This window comes from Danio rerio, chromosome 14, assembly GCF_049306965.1.
Source record: "Danio rerio strain Tuebingen ecotype United States chromosome 14, GRCz12tu, whole genome shotgun sequence".
Taxonomy (NCBI): domain Eukaryota; kingdom Metazoa; phylum Chordata; class Actinopteri; order Cypriniformes; family Danionidae; genus Danio; species Danio rerio.
The window spans coordinates 3,196,373-3,213,347 of NC_133189.1; the positions used below are offsets into that span (position 1 = coordinate 3,196,373).

Consider the following 16,975-nt stretch of genomic DNA (forward strand, 5'->3'; position numbering starts at 1 on the left):
TCTCTGAATGCACAACACGTCCAACCTTGAGGTAGAGATCTGCGCCGGACTAAATTTTGAATCCCGCTCCCGCCCGAACCCGCCAGGTTTCAGCCCAAACCCGACCGCTCTCGCTTATATTAAGCATTTGTTGTCCCGCTGCCCGACCCGCCCCGTTTTCTACCCGCCCGATCCCACTAGATCCCGCTGGAAAGAGCGGGGGGAGAACAAAACCGAAAACCACCCAGCTATTCAGAGTCCAGACAGCCTATAACAAGCTGTCTGTATACATACACACACATAAGCACCAAGCACACACACAGGTAAAGCTCTATCTCTCTCATTCGCACGCGCGCACTAACATACACACACACACACATAAGCACCAAGCACACACACAGGCAAAGCTCTCTCTCTCTCATTCGCACAAGCATACACACATACACACAGCAACAAACAAGCTAAACACATCATCGCAGTATTTCATTTACACACATACATACGCGCGCCGCTCGGGAGTCGGGCGCGCTATTGCTAGACAGCCCGCTCCCGTCCCAGATTAAACCCGTTACCGAACGCTCCCGCGCTTTATTCGGAAATTTATTCCCGCGCCGCAGAAATCTGGTCGGGTCCCGCGAGACAGCCGCGGGAATGCAGACCTCTACCTTGAGGCGCAGCAGAAGACCACACCGGGTGCCACTCCTGTGGAAACTGAGGCTACAATTCACACAGGCTCACCAAAACCGGACAATGGAAGACTGGAAAAACGTCGCCTGGTCTGATGATTCTCCATTTCTGCTGCGACATTCGGATGGTCGGGTCAGAATTTGGCATCAACAACATGAAAGAATGGATCCATCCTGCCTTGTATCAACTGTTCAGGCTGCTGGTGGTGGTGTAATGGTGTGAGGGCATTTTCTTGGCACACTTTGGGCCCATTAGCACTAATTGAGCATCGTGTTAACGCCACAGCCTACCTGAGTATTCCTACTGCCCATGTCCATCCCTTTATGACCACACTGTACCCATCTTCTGATGGCTACTTCCATGTTATTTAAAGCGCAAATCATCTCAGACTGGTTTCTCGAACAAGACAATGAGTTCACTGTACGCTAATGGCCTCCACTGTCACCAGATCTTGGCATCATGGATGTGCAGCCGACAAATCTGCAGCAACTGCGTGATGCTGTCATGTCAATATGGAGCAAAATCTCTGAGGAATATTTCCAGTACCTTAATGAATCTGTGCCTCGAAGGATTAAGGCAGATCAAAAGGCAAAAAGGGGATCCAACCTGGTACTAGTAAGGTGTACCTCCATAGTTCTCAAACTCTTTCCATCAAGTACCACCTCGGAAAAAAATTTGTTTCTCCAAGTACCACCATAATAAGCTGTATTGAAATAGAGTAGCGTAGTAGGCCCAGTAAAGCAGCTACAGCTTTGTACATTTCCAAAACGAGGCAGATTAAGTCCTACTATTTTATTGTTTTAATTCCTATTTATTTTTGTCAGCCACCTTAAAAGTTATAAATAGTTTGAATATTAACACTGTATTTAAAAAAATAAATAAACAAAAATTACGAAAACAAACTAAAAACGTCAACAATTAAATTAAAATGCGCTTTTAAACGTTGAAAATGACAGGTTACTGTTTTTAAAAGCTAAAAAAAAAAGAATAAATTCTGTACTTAAATGTAAAGTATTAACTTGTATTAGCCTATTTATCAACACCTGGAAATGTTGCCTGGACCTCATAAATATAGGCTATATGTCATCATATTCCAGCCTGATCTCACGAGAAAACGTAAGTATTTTACGCTTTGGCAGTTTAGTGGCTAATTCGTACGAATTCGTACGAGTTTAGTCGTAAGAAAATGTACGATTTTAAAAAGGAGGCGTGGCACCTAACCCCACCCCTAAACCTAACCGTCATTGGGGGATACGCAAATCGTACTAAAATGTACGAATTAGATCGTACGAATTTGTACGAATTAGCCACTAAATGAAAAAGTTACAAATTGCCGTGAGATTGTGTTGCATATTCATATACAAAATCATTTTTGATAAGATTTTTAAATATATGTAGCATGTACATATGACATTTAATTCCTCCACGTACCACTAGAAGGAAGCCCGCGCACCACTAGTGGTACACGTACCACAGTTTGAGAACCACTGGTGTACCTAATAAAGTGGCCGGTGAGTGTAAACACTTGATAATAGCAACTTCAATTGTTGCTATTACTGAGATATTTACCATGACTTTTGCTTCAATAAACTCCTAATTTGCTGCTTATTAATGGTTATTAATGTAGAAGTTGGGTTTGAGTAGGATTAGAGATGTAGACTAAGATCATGCCGTATCTTAATAATAAGCAGATAATAAGCTGCTACTGTATATAAAAGAGAATATTAGTACTCGGTCTAATTTGCTGGCAAACACACTTTCTCGCAGGCCGCATGTGTCTGATTCCGGTTTAATCTAAGAAGAGTCTGATTAATTAATCGTCTCGCAGTCAAGTACAGAAAAAGAATAATTAAAAAAAGAGCTTTTACTTCTGCTATCGTCCTTCCTCTATCGTTACGAGGCGGACCAACAGAAGGAAACGCAGATAACCAAGATCATTAATTAATTAGCTGCGCTTTCCTTTTGTCCCTTTTCAGTTTCTCACTGTTGAACTTTGAGCCTCTTTTCCTTCTTTTAATCAAAGTACACAGTTTTCCCTCAGGGCCCACTAACAGTGTGTGTGTGTGTAAGTGTGTGTGTGTGTGAGTGTGTGTGTGTGTGTGAGTGTGTGTGATTTTAAGAAGAGCAGAAGAGTGCCGCCGCTTTTCTGATGATTCATAAAGTCTGGCAACAATGCAAATTCAGGTTTTTATACTCTCACACACACCTTCCCACAAGGAATAGTGCAAGCTGTGTGTTGGCCACATTGAATTATGGGTAATCAGAGTATAAAGTAGGACGTCCGAAGGCAGAACGCTTCTTTCAGGAAGAAAAGTCACCTTCAACAAGCGCACGCACACGCACACACACACACACAAGCAAATGCAAAATATCAATGCAAATGTGCAGGATCTCAGGTGGTCTGCTCCACTAAAATATTGGAACGATCCGGGAGACTGACGCATCACACACACATTACAGATGACTGCAGTACTGAAGATACATTTACCGGTGTACTTTTAAATATTAATTAATCATTAATTGAATAAACATCTAAATAGCGTCTGTAGTAACAAACTTTAACTTCCATGTCAATGTTAATCTTCTTATTTAAAGGGTCATGAAACACCAAAAGCCATTTTATGAGATGTTGCTAAAATGTTGCAAAAAAACACTATTAGCCAGTTAAACTCTGCTGCTATTTGGGGATTTCCGCCTGGATTTTGCCTACCCAAATTTAAAAGCTTCTCAAATCCACATGCAGAGGTGTAAATGCAAAAATTTGGTATCATTTGAAAGAAAACCCTTTGAATTTTCCTAAAACACTATTGAAAGTGTTTAAAATAACTTTATATGTTGTCTGTGTTATAATAAACAACAAAAAAAAAGAGGCGCTTTTTGTATTTTTTTCTATAAACTCAAATTTGAAAGTGTAGCTTTTAGGTTCTGTGCTGTCTAGCGTGCTGTAATTAATTTTGGTGGTTCCTGCACATGTCTGTAATTATAGGAAAAAAGTAAAATGTCTCTACCATAATCTATGCAAAAGTTATTGGATTCCAACTGATGAGAGGTGCTGTACAAGCCACAGGGACCAATCATTGTTTACATATTTCACTATTCTTTTGTTTGATCAAACATGATTCACTGTGTTTGGACCACGTCAGACATATAAAAGGATTACTTATGCACATCACCTCAAAAACAGAGGAGAACGGCCCTGAAGCACACAGCATAAGGTAAGAGATGACAGCTGTCTGTGCTATCTGGGGCTGCTTATTGATCATGAATGTATTGTTTACATTTCTGCGCCATGGAAACAACACAATTCATTTAACAACTGTTTGGCATATGAATATAAGTCAGTTAAAAGAATGCTAGAACTGTATGAGCAAGAGCTTTCATTTGAGCTATAACTTGTACATGTGTCATATAAAAAAATATGAAAATGAACCAATGTTAAATATCCAGCTCGGGTATCCAAAATACTGTGTATTTAAGTGTAAATAACTTTTATACAATAGAATAAAAACCAAAGTGATGCATATGTGCATTAAATATAGATTCTACACTTTCAAACAACACCACTTACGGGGGTCTGGTGCAATGCTAGCCCTTTAAATCTGAAAGCGAAAGTCAATGACGTCAGAGAGATGGTCCGCAGAGTTTAAGTGGTTAAGACACATATATTTCACAAAAAAGTAAAAATTGTTTGTTTTTGCGTTATTTTGAGCAAATTCGTTCTTCCGTTTTGAAAAGAAATTGTCACAGCGATTACATCCTTGCATGTATTCCAGCATGTAGACTAGATGCCTGCAGCTGTCAGGATTCTGCCACTCTGATCTTGTGAATTCTTGTTTTGGTGGCAGAGTTCGGACACTAGCTCTGTCTTGTCCTGTCCTGTTTTGTTCAGCTCGAGTTTTCTTGGGTCGAGCACCTGTTTTCTGTCATTGTGTCTTTGTATGGGCGTGGTCGTGGGCATTGACATGCTTGTGCCATGCTCTCTTGCACTCGTGTTTGTGTTTCATTTTATCTGCATAGCGCTGTTTCATTCTCAATATCTCAGTTTGGTTGGTTTTAGTTGGCGCTGAGATGAAACATTTGTGTGAGCACACGGTGTGTTTTCATCTATCATGTGTCTATCTTGTGTTTGTTTATGTCGGTGTTGTCTAAGCACGTGGCTCTGTGTTTACATTGTGGTCGCGTGCTTTAGTTGTTTGCTTCAGTGTTGTGCTTGTCTTGTCAAATGAACATGTGGTTAATGAGTTCTCTCATTGGCTGCGTGTTCTAGTCTCGTTGAGCACATGGCTTGTGTTGTCTCTTTGTGTCATGTGCTCTTTGGTCTATTGTCTAGTCCAACCCTTCTTGTTAACCCATTATTAGTTGATTAGGTTCACCTGTTTGTGTGTTAATTTACTTCTGCTTATATTCTCCTCATGTCTGCTGTCCTGTGCCAGTTTGTCGTTGTATGTTGCTATGTTTCAGTCCTGAATGTTCCAGCCCTTATTCCTGCCAGCCTTCCTATCTTAGTTTGTTTTGATTGTTTGTTTGTTTGTTCATGTTTTCCCCCTTGGGGTAGTTTGTTTTGCATTTTATTTTATTTTTATTATTAATAAATATCCATTTAACTGCACTTGGGTCCTCGCTCCTTTTTTCCCCTCACCAAACCATGACAGTACCGCCCAGTACAACGCGTCGCATTTGAGTATGCAGCGTTAATTTATGAGAAGGACTTGATTTAAACTGATTAGTGTGGTCTATTATGTATGAGGTGCAAGTTCAGTAATATGCATGATAGCTTCGAAGACTGTTTATACCTGTTACAGTGTTCAGATAACAGAAAGACGCCACGTTGTGTTGCCAAAACAAGTGGAAGAAAAATTGTTTGGAGACATGCGTCGTCAGTGTTGAGTTTATAAATGTGCTGCAATGAAGGCTTTGTTTTCAATTTCCCGCTATGAGAGCGCAGCTGGACTCATGTTTGGATTCCAGTACATGCGACAGAAATATGTTTTTAAGGAACATTTTTTTACCTGAGAGCTTTTCTCATCTGGAAATGGTAAAATCCGGATTTGCCGCTCGTCTCTTTTTAAAAAAGACACGGCTCCAGTTGGTCTTGATTGTCCTGTCTATACAGAATTGGTAGGTGTGTGATTAGTGATCGTTGTTAATGTTTATTCAGAGGCAAAGGTAGTTAGTATCATCAGCAGTGCAGTTTTTGTTTTTGCGAATCCACCAGAGGCCGCTGTGAACGCTTTTTGAGATCTCAAATTTCTCTCGCGAGTGCCATTCATGGCTGCTGTTCTCGCGTAAATCCACCAGAGGCCACTGTTGATTGATTTTCTGACTGCCTGACCAACCAACTAATAGCCCCACCCTCCCCCCTTCCCTAAACCCAACCAATATTATTTTTTAAAGCAACAATTGACCCGCCCATCCACTTCCCTAATCCAAACCGACTGATTTTTGAAAAGCAATCCAGAAAAAGAAAAGCTCCCTGATTTTTTTTACCAGTGATCAGCTGGTAAGTGAAAAAGGGACGGCGTCATACCTCCTGGTAACGTTCGCTTTAAAAGTGAAATGCAGCCATACATAGCTTTGGTTACATAATTCGCAATCTCCAGAAATGTATATAGGAGTACATCTTCAGAATGAGCTTGTGTTGCAAACATTGTCACTTGCTCTAGATTACTCACAGGATGGCCTGATGGTTAATACATGAACAAAGTGTTCTTTTTCAGTGAACTGTTGTTTTAAATATTGTTATTAAATGAGTACATATTGTAAACAGAAAGTCGTAACTTAAAATGGAAAGCAAAAACGAGTTACTTAAAACATAACGACCACATTTAATGCACAAAACATAAAGAAACAGTATGTAATTTTCTCCACCAGAGGGCGCATATTCACAACAAACAAATGCGCAGTTTGATGACAGCGTGACTGAGTGTGGAATCACGGGAATTATGGCCTTCATTACATCCTAAGGGAACTCAAATCATGTAGATGGAGCTAAAATATTTATTACTTGTTATCATGACACTATGACTAGACCAAATACATTCAGACTAAATACACATTAGTCAGCTGTTTTAATGCTGCTTTGCGCAGTAATAAACACACAGCATATAAAAGCCTCGCTTCTGTTTCCCTGTTTTCTAGAAAGCTTAACCCGAATAGGAAGGTGTGTGACGTCATTAGCATAAACACACAATACACACTCTGTTTCTCTGGATTTAAACATTTTTCAAAGTATTTGGTATAATGTAAGTACCCAAGTCAGCAATTATATAACACATTTAGAGTGATTTTCAGATATTAGTAAGAAAAAAGCATACATATTTGTGCCTTTAACACTAGTTCTGCAGCACTGATCAGACAGAGAATGAGAAATGGCCTAAAATTACAACTTAATTCTGGTGCAAAACCCCTAAAACCCCTCAGAAGCATACAAAAAGGCTGCAGTTAATGGATGTAAGACCAACGCTGAATGCCGTATTTATCATCTCCTAATGTGACGTGCACACAAGAATAATGTTTTGATCACGTAAATCTGGCTGTGAGAGCTATTGATATGTCTGACCTTTAAAATTAAGTGTTTACGACTACGAGAGTCAAACACTCCAGTGACATTTCTTCTGATGTATTAAAACCATCATATTAATGCTCGACAGGTACTGCGAATCAGGGGGAATTAGAGGCTTTGCTGGACGTACCGCAAGGTTGTGAAGAGCTGGGAAAATTTTCGTAGTAGTTGGAGCTACTGAAGCCCGTCATGTTCAAGCTCAGGTTCATACACTAGATGGTTGCTTCACTTAAAAACACATGAATGAACTGGATGGAAATGCCACAATAATTAAAATAAAAAAGGAAATGTATTTAAAAGGGAGACTGAATTTTTTTTAAAGGGCACCTAGGATGAAAATAATGCTGTTTGGACAGGACTGTGTGTAGCTATAGTGTGTCCACAGTCATATTGGGGTGATATAAAGACAATAAGTGTCATTTTGTTTGAACTGTCTCTCACTCACCGATCATTAAAAGACCTTGCATCCTAGATCCTTCCTGTTGTTGTTTGCTGTTGCTGTACTCAAATGGCCTCCAGAGTCACCAGAACTCAATCCAATTGACCTTATTCTAAAATGCGGAAGTGCGCCTGTTTTCGCGATTGTCTAAGAACTTCCGTTTCTATGGGAGAAATGACAAAGAATAATAAACGGCAAAAAACGGTCAAACTACTTGCTCTACAAACAAATGTTTGCATGACTATACAGACCAAGTAGAATAATATAACAAGGAAATATCAGTTTGCAACATCAAACAGCGAAACGAGCAGTTTTTAATGTCTAAAAATGAATGGAAGTGAATGAGACCGGAAGTCTCGTGCCAAAAAGATTCAAATGGCAGCGCCCGCTCGTCTGCGGAGAATAAGGTCAATTGAGCACCTTTGGTATGTGAAGGAACGGGAGATTCACATCATGGATGTGCAGCCGACAAATCTGCAGCAACTGTGTGACGCTATCAAGTCAATATGGAGCACAATCTCTGAGGAATATTTCCAGTAGCTTGTTGAATCTATGCCACGAAGGATTAAGGCAGTTTTAAAGGCAAAAAGGGGATCCAACCTGGTACTAATATGGTGTACCTAATAAAGTGGCCAGTATGAGTATATATTTTGGAAATGTCTCAATATGTCAATATTTTTTTTTTCCATTCCAGATATCCATTATCCAAAGACTTACCATGTGTTCAGGTAATTATATTATTATGATGACAGGATAATTACTAATATGATTACCATCTATTTTTATGAAGACACGTGCACACATTTTCTGCATCACAGAATGACCCAGAAAGGCAAAGATCACCGACACACAGATTTGTGTGGATGTAATTTCCCACTGAAAGGCTTATATTGCTGTTTTTCCTCTGAGGCCCGATGAAGAAAGATGAGCTTGTGTGTGTGCGCGCATGTGTGTGTGTGTGTGTGTGTGTGTGTGTGTGTGTGTGTGTGGTGTATTATATTGCGGTGTAAAGCGTGAAAAACGATTCTTCAAAACATAATGAGCGAGTGTTGTTCAGTACACACACACACACACACACACACACACACACACACACACACACACACACACACACACACACACTCACACACACATCTCTACAATATTTTCTCTCAGGTGATCCCTCTATTTTCCCCTTCTCTCTCCTGCTGTGAGTGAAAAACCTCTCTTGTGTTTCTCTTCAGATGGTATCTCTCTCTTCGTCTCCATCCGTCCTTTCATCCTAACAAACCCATCTTCTGGCCATCTCCACCCCTTCTGGCTCATCTGTGATCATCTCCACCTCTCCGTGTCTTTTTTTTCTCCAGCAGTTGCTGAGGCACAGCGCGTCCCGCTCGTGTGTTTGATTTCTAGGAAGTCTCTTTGGATAAAAGCCTCTGCGAGTCGAACACATGTAGATCTGCTGGAGGCTCCCATTAAATCTGCTTTTCAGCTTTTTTTCTGTTTCAATTTGTATAAATGACTTTTTTCCCATTATTTTTATTTTCTTGATTAGGTTTCATAATTAAATTGAATCTGCACAGTCCAAAAAAGTATATTTCTAATAATAATAATAATAATAATAATAATAATAATAATAATAATAATAGTAGTAGTAGTAGTAATAATAATAATAATAATAATAATAATAATAATAATAATAATAATAATAATAACAAAAACAACAACAACAATAATAATAATAATAATAATAATAATAATAATAATAATAATAATAATAATAATAATAATATAGATGATGATTATTTTTATTTTTATTAAATTTTTTATATTTTAATATACTGTTTACTGGATTCTTTTTTATTTTATGTTCAGTCATTTAAAAACCTCTTATTAATTAAAATACTGAAAATATTTAAAATAATGCTTAGATTCATGTAAACATTTTAATATTTGTTGAGCAACAACATATTTTTTTTCTCCAAAAATTTAGTGTTTACTTTTTTAAATTTTCCGTTTTTATGATTCACTACAAATTTTTTAAATGGCAGTGATCAAATCAAGGTTATCAATATTCAATAGTAATTATTATATAAAAATAGATTCCACTGCAGGAAGTGAAAATGGCTAATCAAAACCAGAAAAAAAATCAGCATTTTACCAGTGCTTTTTTTTTTTTGTTTGTTTCTGAATGAATCATTTTTTTTGTTTGTTTGATTCATTTAAGCAAATGATTTAATTATCCATTCACAATGAAAGCCACATGCATCACTTCTAAATGCATCAGATGTTGAATGAATCATTTGAATACTGAGTAATTTAATAAATCAATCATTGAAACAAGGACTTGCTGCCACCTTTGGTTGGTTTTCAATTCCTATTTATTAATATACTTTAAATATTGTTGTAAATATTTAAAAATATATTTCAAGAAAGCCATATTTTTGAATATATTTAATTATTGTTATGTGTACCCATTTTAATTAAAGCCATGTTTATGGATATACTTTAATTATTTTTATATATAGCTAAAGTATTTTTCATTAAAGTAATATTTATTAATAAACTTTAATTGTTGTTACAAATATCTTTTTATATAATATTTTTTTCAATAAAATCATATTTTGTAATATATTTAATATTGTATAAATGCCTCAATTATTTTCCAAAAAATTTAAATTATTAATAAATATTTTAATTGTTGTTATAAATGCCTAAACATTTTTTAAAGAAAGTCATATTTTATATACTTAGATTTCTGTTATAAATACCTAAAATATTTTAAGTCAATAATATTTTAATATATTTAACTGTTGTTATGAATACCTTTTAAAATTAAATTAAATTAATTTAATTAAACTAATTACTATTATAAATGTATAAAGTATTTTTCATTAAATCATAATTATTCATATACTTCAATTGTTGTTATAAATACCTAAAAAATTCAATAAAGTCATATTTATTAATGTACTTTAATCATTGTTATAAATACTTAAAATATTTTAAGAAAATCATAATTTAATATTTTTTATTATTGATAAAAATACCTAAAGTATTTTTCATTACAGTCATATTTATTCATATACTTTAAATTGAGTTATTTATATTTAAATTACTTTTCAAAAATTCATATATACAAATATCCTTTAATTATTGTTATAAATATATAAAGTATTTTTCATTAAAGTCATATTTATTCATATACTTTAATTGTTGTAATTAATACTCAAAATATTTTTCAATCAAATCAAGTTTGTTAATATACTTTAATTATTGTTAAAAATTACCTAAAATGTTTTTCATCAATATCATATTTATTCATATACTTTATATATTGTCATAAATACTTTTTAAAAATTAGTCATAATTAATAATATACACTATTATTTGTATAAATACCTAAGTCATATTTATTCATATATTTTAATTATTGTTTTTAAAAACCTCTAAAGTCAATAAATCATATTTATTAATGTACTTTATTTTTATAAATACCTTTTTAAATATAAACTTTCAAAAGTTCAAAGTTTCATAAACTTTAACTATTGTCATATTTACCTAAAATATTTTTTAATTAAAGTCGTGTATATGCATATACTTGAATAATAACTATAAATACCTCAAATATTTGTACATTTTTAACATCGAAAACCCCAAACTCAGGTAATGTAGGTTTCTTAGTGAATGTTAAGCTCAAGTGGGAATCACGTGACTGAAAACGCAAGACAAGAAAAGATAATGGACAGACGCTGAGAACAAAATAAAATATATATATAAAAACGCAGAGCAATAACCGTTCCATCTGAATACAGAACAGAGACACATAAAAGACAGAGCCAGATGAAAGTCAGTGATAAAATGACAAAACAAGATGAACAGGTCAAATAAAAAGAAAGAGAAGAGGCCGTGAGACAACAAAGACACGAGGAAATGAGGGAAAAATGGACTTTTAAATCACACTGTTTTCTTTTTTATCAGTCTCTCTCTCTCTCTCTTTCTCTCTGGTAATTGCTTCCTGATGTATGTAGCACTTTTCCAATTAAAGATCATGTCACTGATCTGAAGTCATTAAAATACAGACATCATAACGCTCCGTCTGAGAGAAAGAGAGAGAGTGTGTGTATGTGTGTGTTCTGCTGGGGGAAACCTTTGGGGAAATAAGAGCAAACAGGCAAGAGGTCATGAATCTGAATTACACACACAACAAACCCTTAAAATAACACACTGATGTGTCATCAAAACACATCAGGAAGAAAAGTTCATTGCTTAGAGGCTGCTCATTCAGCCCTCTCCATATAGAAGAAAAATCACTCATATTTCACGTTATTACGGCATCCACACCAATTCAGCTCAATTACACTCTTAAGACCTGTTCGGATGAGACTAGTTTTACTGGGGGATGTTAGAGAGATGTTTGTTTCACAGAAGTACACTGTGATTTTAGTTTCTGCCTGTTGACAAATGACAAACCCGGGCTCACTGGAAATATGTGCCCAGGGCTACAGTTTTGAGAACCGACAAATATACAGTGGAAGTCAGAATAATTTGTTTTACAGTTTCTATTTAACGGAGAGGAGATGAGACAACTGAAGGTAAAATCCACAATGCAGGTTTATTCAGCGTCAGGCAAGCAAAGATCAATCAGGTACAAACGGGTATATGCAGGCAGTCCAGAATCGTAATCGTATAACAGGCTATAGGTCATAAGGCAGGCGGCTAAACAGGAGAACAAAAGGTAAACAAGGCTGAGGTCTAAACATGGAGAAACAGGGCAAGGAGAAACAAGTTGTGATGTCACTTAATGCAAACAAGACTCGGCAAACAGGATGGGTGAATGAGTGGCTTATCAGGGCTCGAAATTAACTTTTTTACTTGGTAGCACCAGTGCTCCCAACTACAAATATTTAGGAGCACCAAAAAAATTTTAGGAGCACCAGAAAAAATTTAGGAGCACCCACCAAAAATGAATGAGCACCGCTGCAAATTGTTTTTTAAGGTTCTGATTTATTGTATTTTAAAACAACATTAATAGGACTGACAAAAACCAGAAACAACTATCTAACTAATGCTGCGAAGACATTGATATTTGTGTGCAATAATTCCAAAATGAATGTCTAATAATTAGGCTATAGAATATTAATGATGATGAAAAATGACAATAATAGTAACAATGAATTCCATTTCTCATTGTGATGCTGCCTTAAATGTGCATGAATGCAGGTTATCTGCTATAAAAAGTCTGTTACTTTATGAAAAATAAATGTATAGTTTGCATCAAACAAAAATGAAGCATTGCAGTAAGAAATATTTATTTTGTACTGCTGTTTTTTGTGCATGTCAATTTAATAAATAATATTTCTGCTACAAAACAAACAAAAGATTATAATAAATCATTCAATTTAATAATGAAAGCTGCAAAACAGTCATCAGTAAATAAAAAATAATAATAATATACACCTCAAAAAAGAATAGACAAAAGAAAGTAAGTAAAGTCTCACTTCTATCACTCTTTAAAAGTTTTGGTTTCAGTTTGTGTCAATTTAAAGGTTCAGTCTGAGATGATCTTAATTTTTCTGTGTTTGTGGAAAAGCTGGCGAGTCAGCCGACCCAATTTATGAGCAGGCAGAGCAGGATTCTTGCGCTAACCATCGGCCCAATACCGGTCTTTGTTATGAGCCGCAGTTTCAGTGTAAACTTAGTAAAGGCGAGCTTCTTTGGCGATGATATGTACAGTATTAGATTTGACTTTTAGCGGACATTTGCGCTGAACACGCAGTGAATGCAACGCATCGAGATTCGGGCGCCTTCTCCAAGAAGCGCGTACTCGATTGATCTCAGCTGGCGGATCATTATTCACCACGTGACGTATCATGATCGCTCTCATCTGCGCCTCAACTTTAGGTGGGGTTTGCAAACCTGTGTGTTTAAGTTTTTACTCTTCAGCCGTTTGCATTTTCCGTGGTCATAAAAGCTCCTTCCGTGTCATCTGACAGCGGAATACCTTGAGTGAATGACAGCTAATATGAACCAATATAGCGGCAGGGAAGAGCGATTCAGCACGTTTTTACAAAAAATCAAAACAGGTCGCACTACAACCATTATCTGCAGTCGCACTAATGCGCCCAAATATATTATGAGGTCGCATAGATTAATTTTCGGGCACATATGCGACCAAAATGGTCGCAATTTCGAGCCCTGCATATGAATTCAATTCAATTTAATTCAATTCAATTCAGAATTGAATTGAATTGAATGGTGTGTTATCAGTCTCTGACAAGGTTCAGCTGGTGAGTGTAATCAAGCTAGATGAATGAGCAGGCGTGAGTGTTGGGAGAGCATGTATGAATATGTAGTCCAGGGGAAGGTGAAAGTGTAGTCCATAGTGTTCGTGTGAGAACCAGCGATCTCTGGAGAGCGATCGCTGGTTTATGTGACAAGTATTATGAGTTTAGCCCGCCAGTCTGACTCAAATGAACCTGAAGCTGAGATCATTTAATGGTAAACCTTTACCTTCATATTGACAGTTGACTTTTAACATTTAGTCATTACTTTTGGTTCATTTTAGCAAAAACATTGAGTCAAGAAAGACAGAAAAATCCCATTAAATCTGAAGTGAGAGAACTGAGACGTTAAAGAGCTCTCATTAAATACATTTCCTTCTCTTGGGTAATAAAACATCTGAATGTCAAATTAAATCACCATCATACCTCCATCTCTCTGCCTCTCTCTCTCTCTCTATTTGCATTCCTCTAGAGACCTCATTCCTCTGATGTCCAGTTTTGTTCTCAAAATGCTAAATCCGCTATTCGCTTTCCCCTCAGGACACACACACACACACACATACACACAAACACACACACACACACTAAAAACTTGCATCTGAGTGTTTGCTTTTCTTGAGGCTTTATTCATGTGTCTCTTACGGTTTGCTCAGACAGGAAGCACAAATGTTCTGCCGTGTCCAACTCAAATCTGTTCATTTTTCTGCACAAACACGGCGAATGCAGCTTGCACAACCTCGCTCCAAAACACATTCACACGTCGCTTCAAATGCATTTCAAATCTGAAGCCTCGGTTTTCAGAACGTATTTTCCCATGATTCCGAGCGTGACCAGCATGTAACCTCATGAAAAGAGGTCAGTAATGACTTGCGTTGTGTTTGTATATTCCTTCCCTATATCTATATATGAAGGTAAGAAGCATCTTGTAGCGAGTCAGTGAGTTATTTCCAGTGGTGGAGGAAATACGCAAATCAGGCACTTGAGTAAAAGGACAGAAATCCTGTTAAAATATTACTCCAGTAGAAGAATAAAGTTTTTCTTCACAGTCTTACTCATTAGTAAGTCAGTAACTTTTTATTATTAAGTTAGTAATATTGTACTTACTGATGACGGTGTATTTGAAAGCTGAATTACTAAATTTGTCAAAACCTCTAATAACCACTCTGATAATTCATGATGATTCGAGTGAAAACCTACTCAAATCAGTGAATTGTTAACTGTAGACTCACTCTGAACGCATCATTTGAATCAGTGAAGTATTTACTGAAGACTCACTCTGAACGGATAATTTGAATCAGTGCAGTATTTACTAAAGATTCACTTTGAACGGATCATTTGAATCAGTGGAGTATTTACTGAAGACTCACTCTGAACGGATAATTTGAATCAGTGCAGTATTTACTAAAGATTCACTTTGAACGGATCATTTGAATCAGTGAAGTATTTACTGAAGACTCAGTCTGAATGGACCATTTGAATCAGTGAAGTATTTACTGAAGACTCACTCTGAACGGATCATTTGAATCAGTGGAGTATTTACTGAAGACTCACTCTGAATTGATCCCTTGAATCAGTGAATTATTTACTAAAGACTCACTCTGAACGGATAATTTGAATCAGTGCAGTATTTACTAAAGATTCACTTTGAACGGATCATTTGAATCAATGCAGTATTTACTAAAGATTCACTCTGAACAGATCATTTTAATCAGTGAAGTATTTACTGAAGACTCAGTCTGAATGGACCATTTGAATCAGTAAAGTATTTACTGAAGACTCACACTGAACAAATCATTTGAATCAGTTAATTGTTTACTGGAGACTTACTCTGAATGAACCATTAGAATCAGTGAATTGATTACATGAGACACTCTGAACAGATCATTTGGATCAACAAATTGTTTACTGGTGACTCGCTATGAACAGATCATTTGAATCACTGAATCGTTTACTGAAGACTCACTCTGAAAGGATAGCTTGAATCAGTGAATTGTTTACTGGAGACTCACTGTGAACGGATTATTTGAATCAGTGAATCGTTTACTGGAGACTTACTCTGAATGAACCATTAGAATCAGTGAATCATTTACTGGAAACTCACTCTGATCAGATCATTTGAATCAGTGAATCCTTTACTGGAGGCTCACTCTGATCAGATCATTTGAATCAGTGAATCGTTTACAGGAGACTCAGTAGCCTTTATTTCTCACACACTTTATGAGTTAAGCATATGTTGATATGTTTTTCACGATATGTATGTAAACATTCTTAAATTAAGATACTACTAAAGATGCCAAATGTTGCCAGATATTTGAAATGAAACTCATTTTGATCAGCTGATGAGGAAAAACAAACAGGAAGTGACTCACCGTTCTTCTCTGTGTGTGGTTTAATGACTTCCTGTCCGGGCAGGCAAGGGCACGGACCCTCACACTTCGCAGACAGACTCTTCCCAGAGCTGCAGGCCTGGAACTCCAGCTTACACTGCGGAGGAACAGAGAGGATTCTGTGTGGTGCAGTTGGACACGTTAACACAATTAACCAGCACACTGAGCTTTATCTCTCGTGAAATGAGTCTGAAAGTCATCACATTATGATTGGAGTGCTGAAGTGAGGTGATGCGTTCATCTGATCACACAGAGATGGTGTCAAATCTGCTGTGTTATTAGGGGTTTAATTAATTAAGAAGCACAGGTTCATTGCAGGCAATACGGTGGCTCAGTGGTTAGCACTGTGGCCTCACAGCAAGAAGACCGCTGGTTCGAGTCCCAGCTGGGCTAGTTGGCATTGCTGTGTGGAGTTTGCATGTTCTCCCTGTGTTGGCGTGCTCCAGTTTACCCCACAGTACAAACACATGCGCTATAGGGGAATTGAATAAACTTAAAGGGCTGTAGTGTATGTGTGTGAATGAGAGTGTATGAATGTTTCCCAGTACTGAGTTGCAGCTGCAAGGGCATCTGCTGTTTAAAACATATGCTGGATAAGTAGGCGGTTTATTCCACTGTGTCAACCCTTGATGAATAAACCTGAAGGACTAAGCTGAAG

At 36.7% G+C, this 16,975-nt stretch overlaps 1 protein-coding gene across 6 annotated transcripts in view; it reads right to left on the minus strand.

The window, feature by feature from the left end:
* spock1 (SPARC (osteonectin), cwcv and kazal like domains proteoglycan 1) overlaps positions 1-16,975 on the minus strand; it is a 294,145-nt gene that overhangs the window by 35,929 nt on the left and 241,241 nt on the right. For 4 of the 6 annotated variants that reach the window (XM_073922464.1, XM_073922465.1, XM_021481084.3 and 1 more), the window contains exon 7: positions 16,300-16,414. In XM_073922464.1, the coding sequence (XP_073778565.1) occupies positions 16,300-16,414 (115 nt within the window). Of the gene's footprint in view, positions 1-12,237; positions 12,366-14,348; positions 16,415-16,975 lie in introns of those variants that run through there. The other 2 variants (XR_012390146.1, XR_012390147.1) reach the window with 1 other exon arrangement.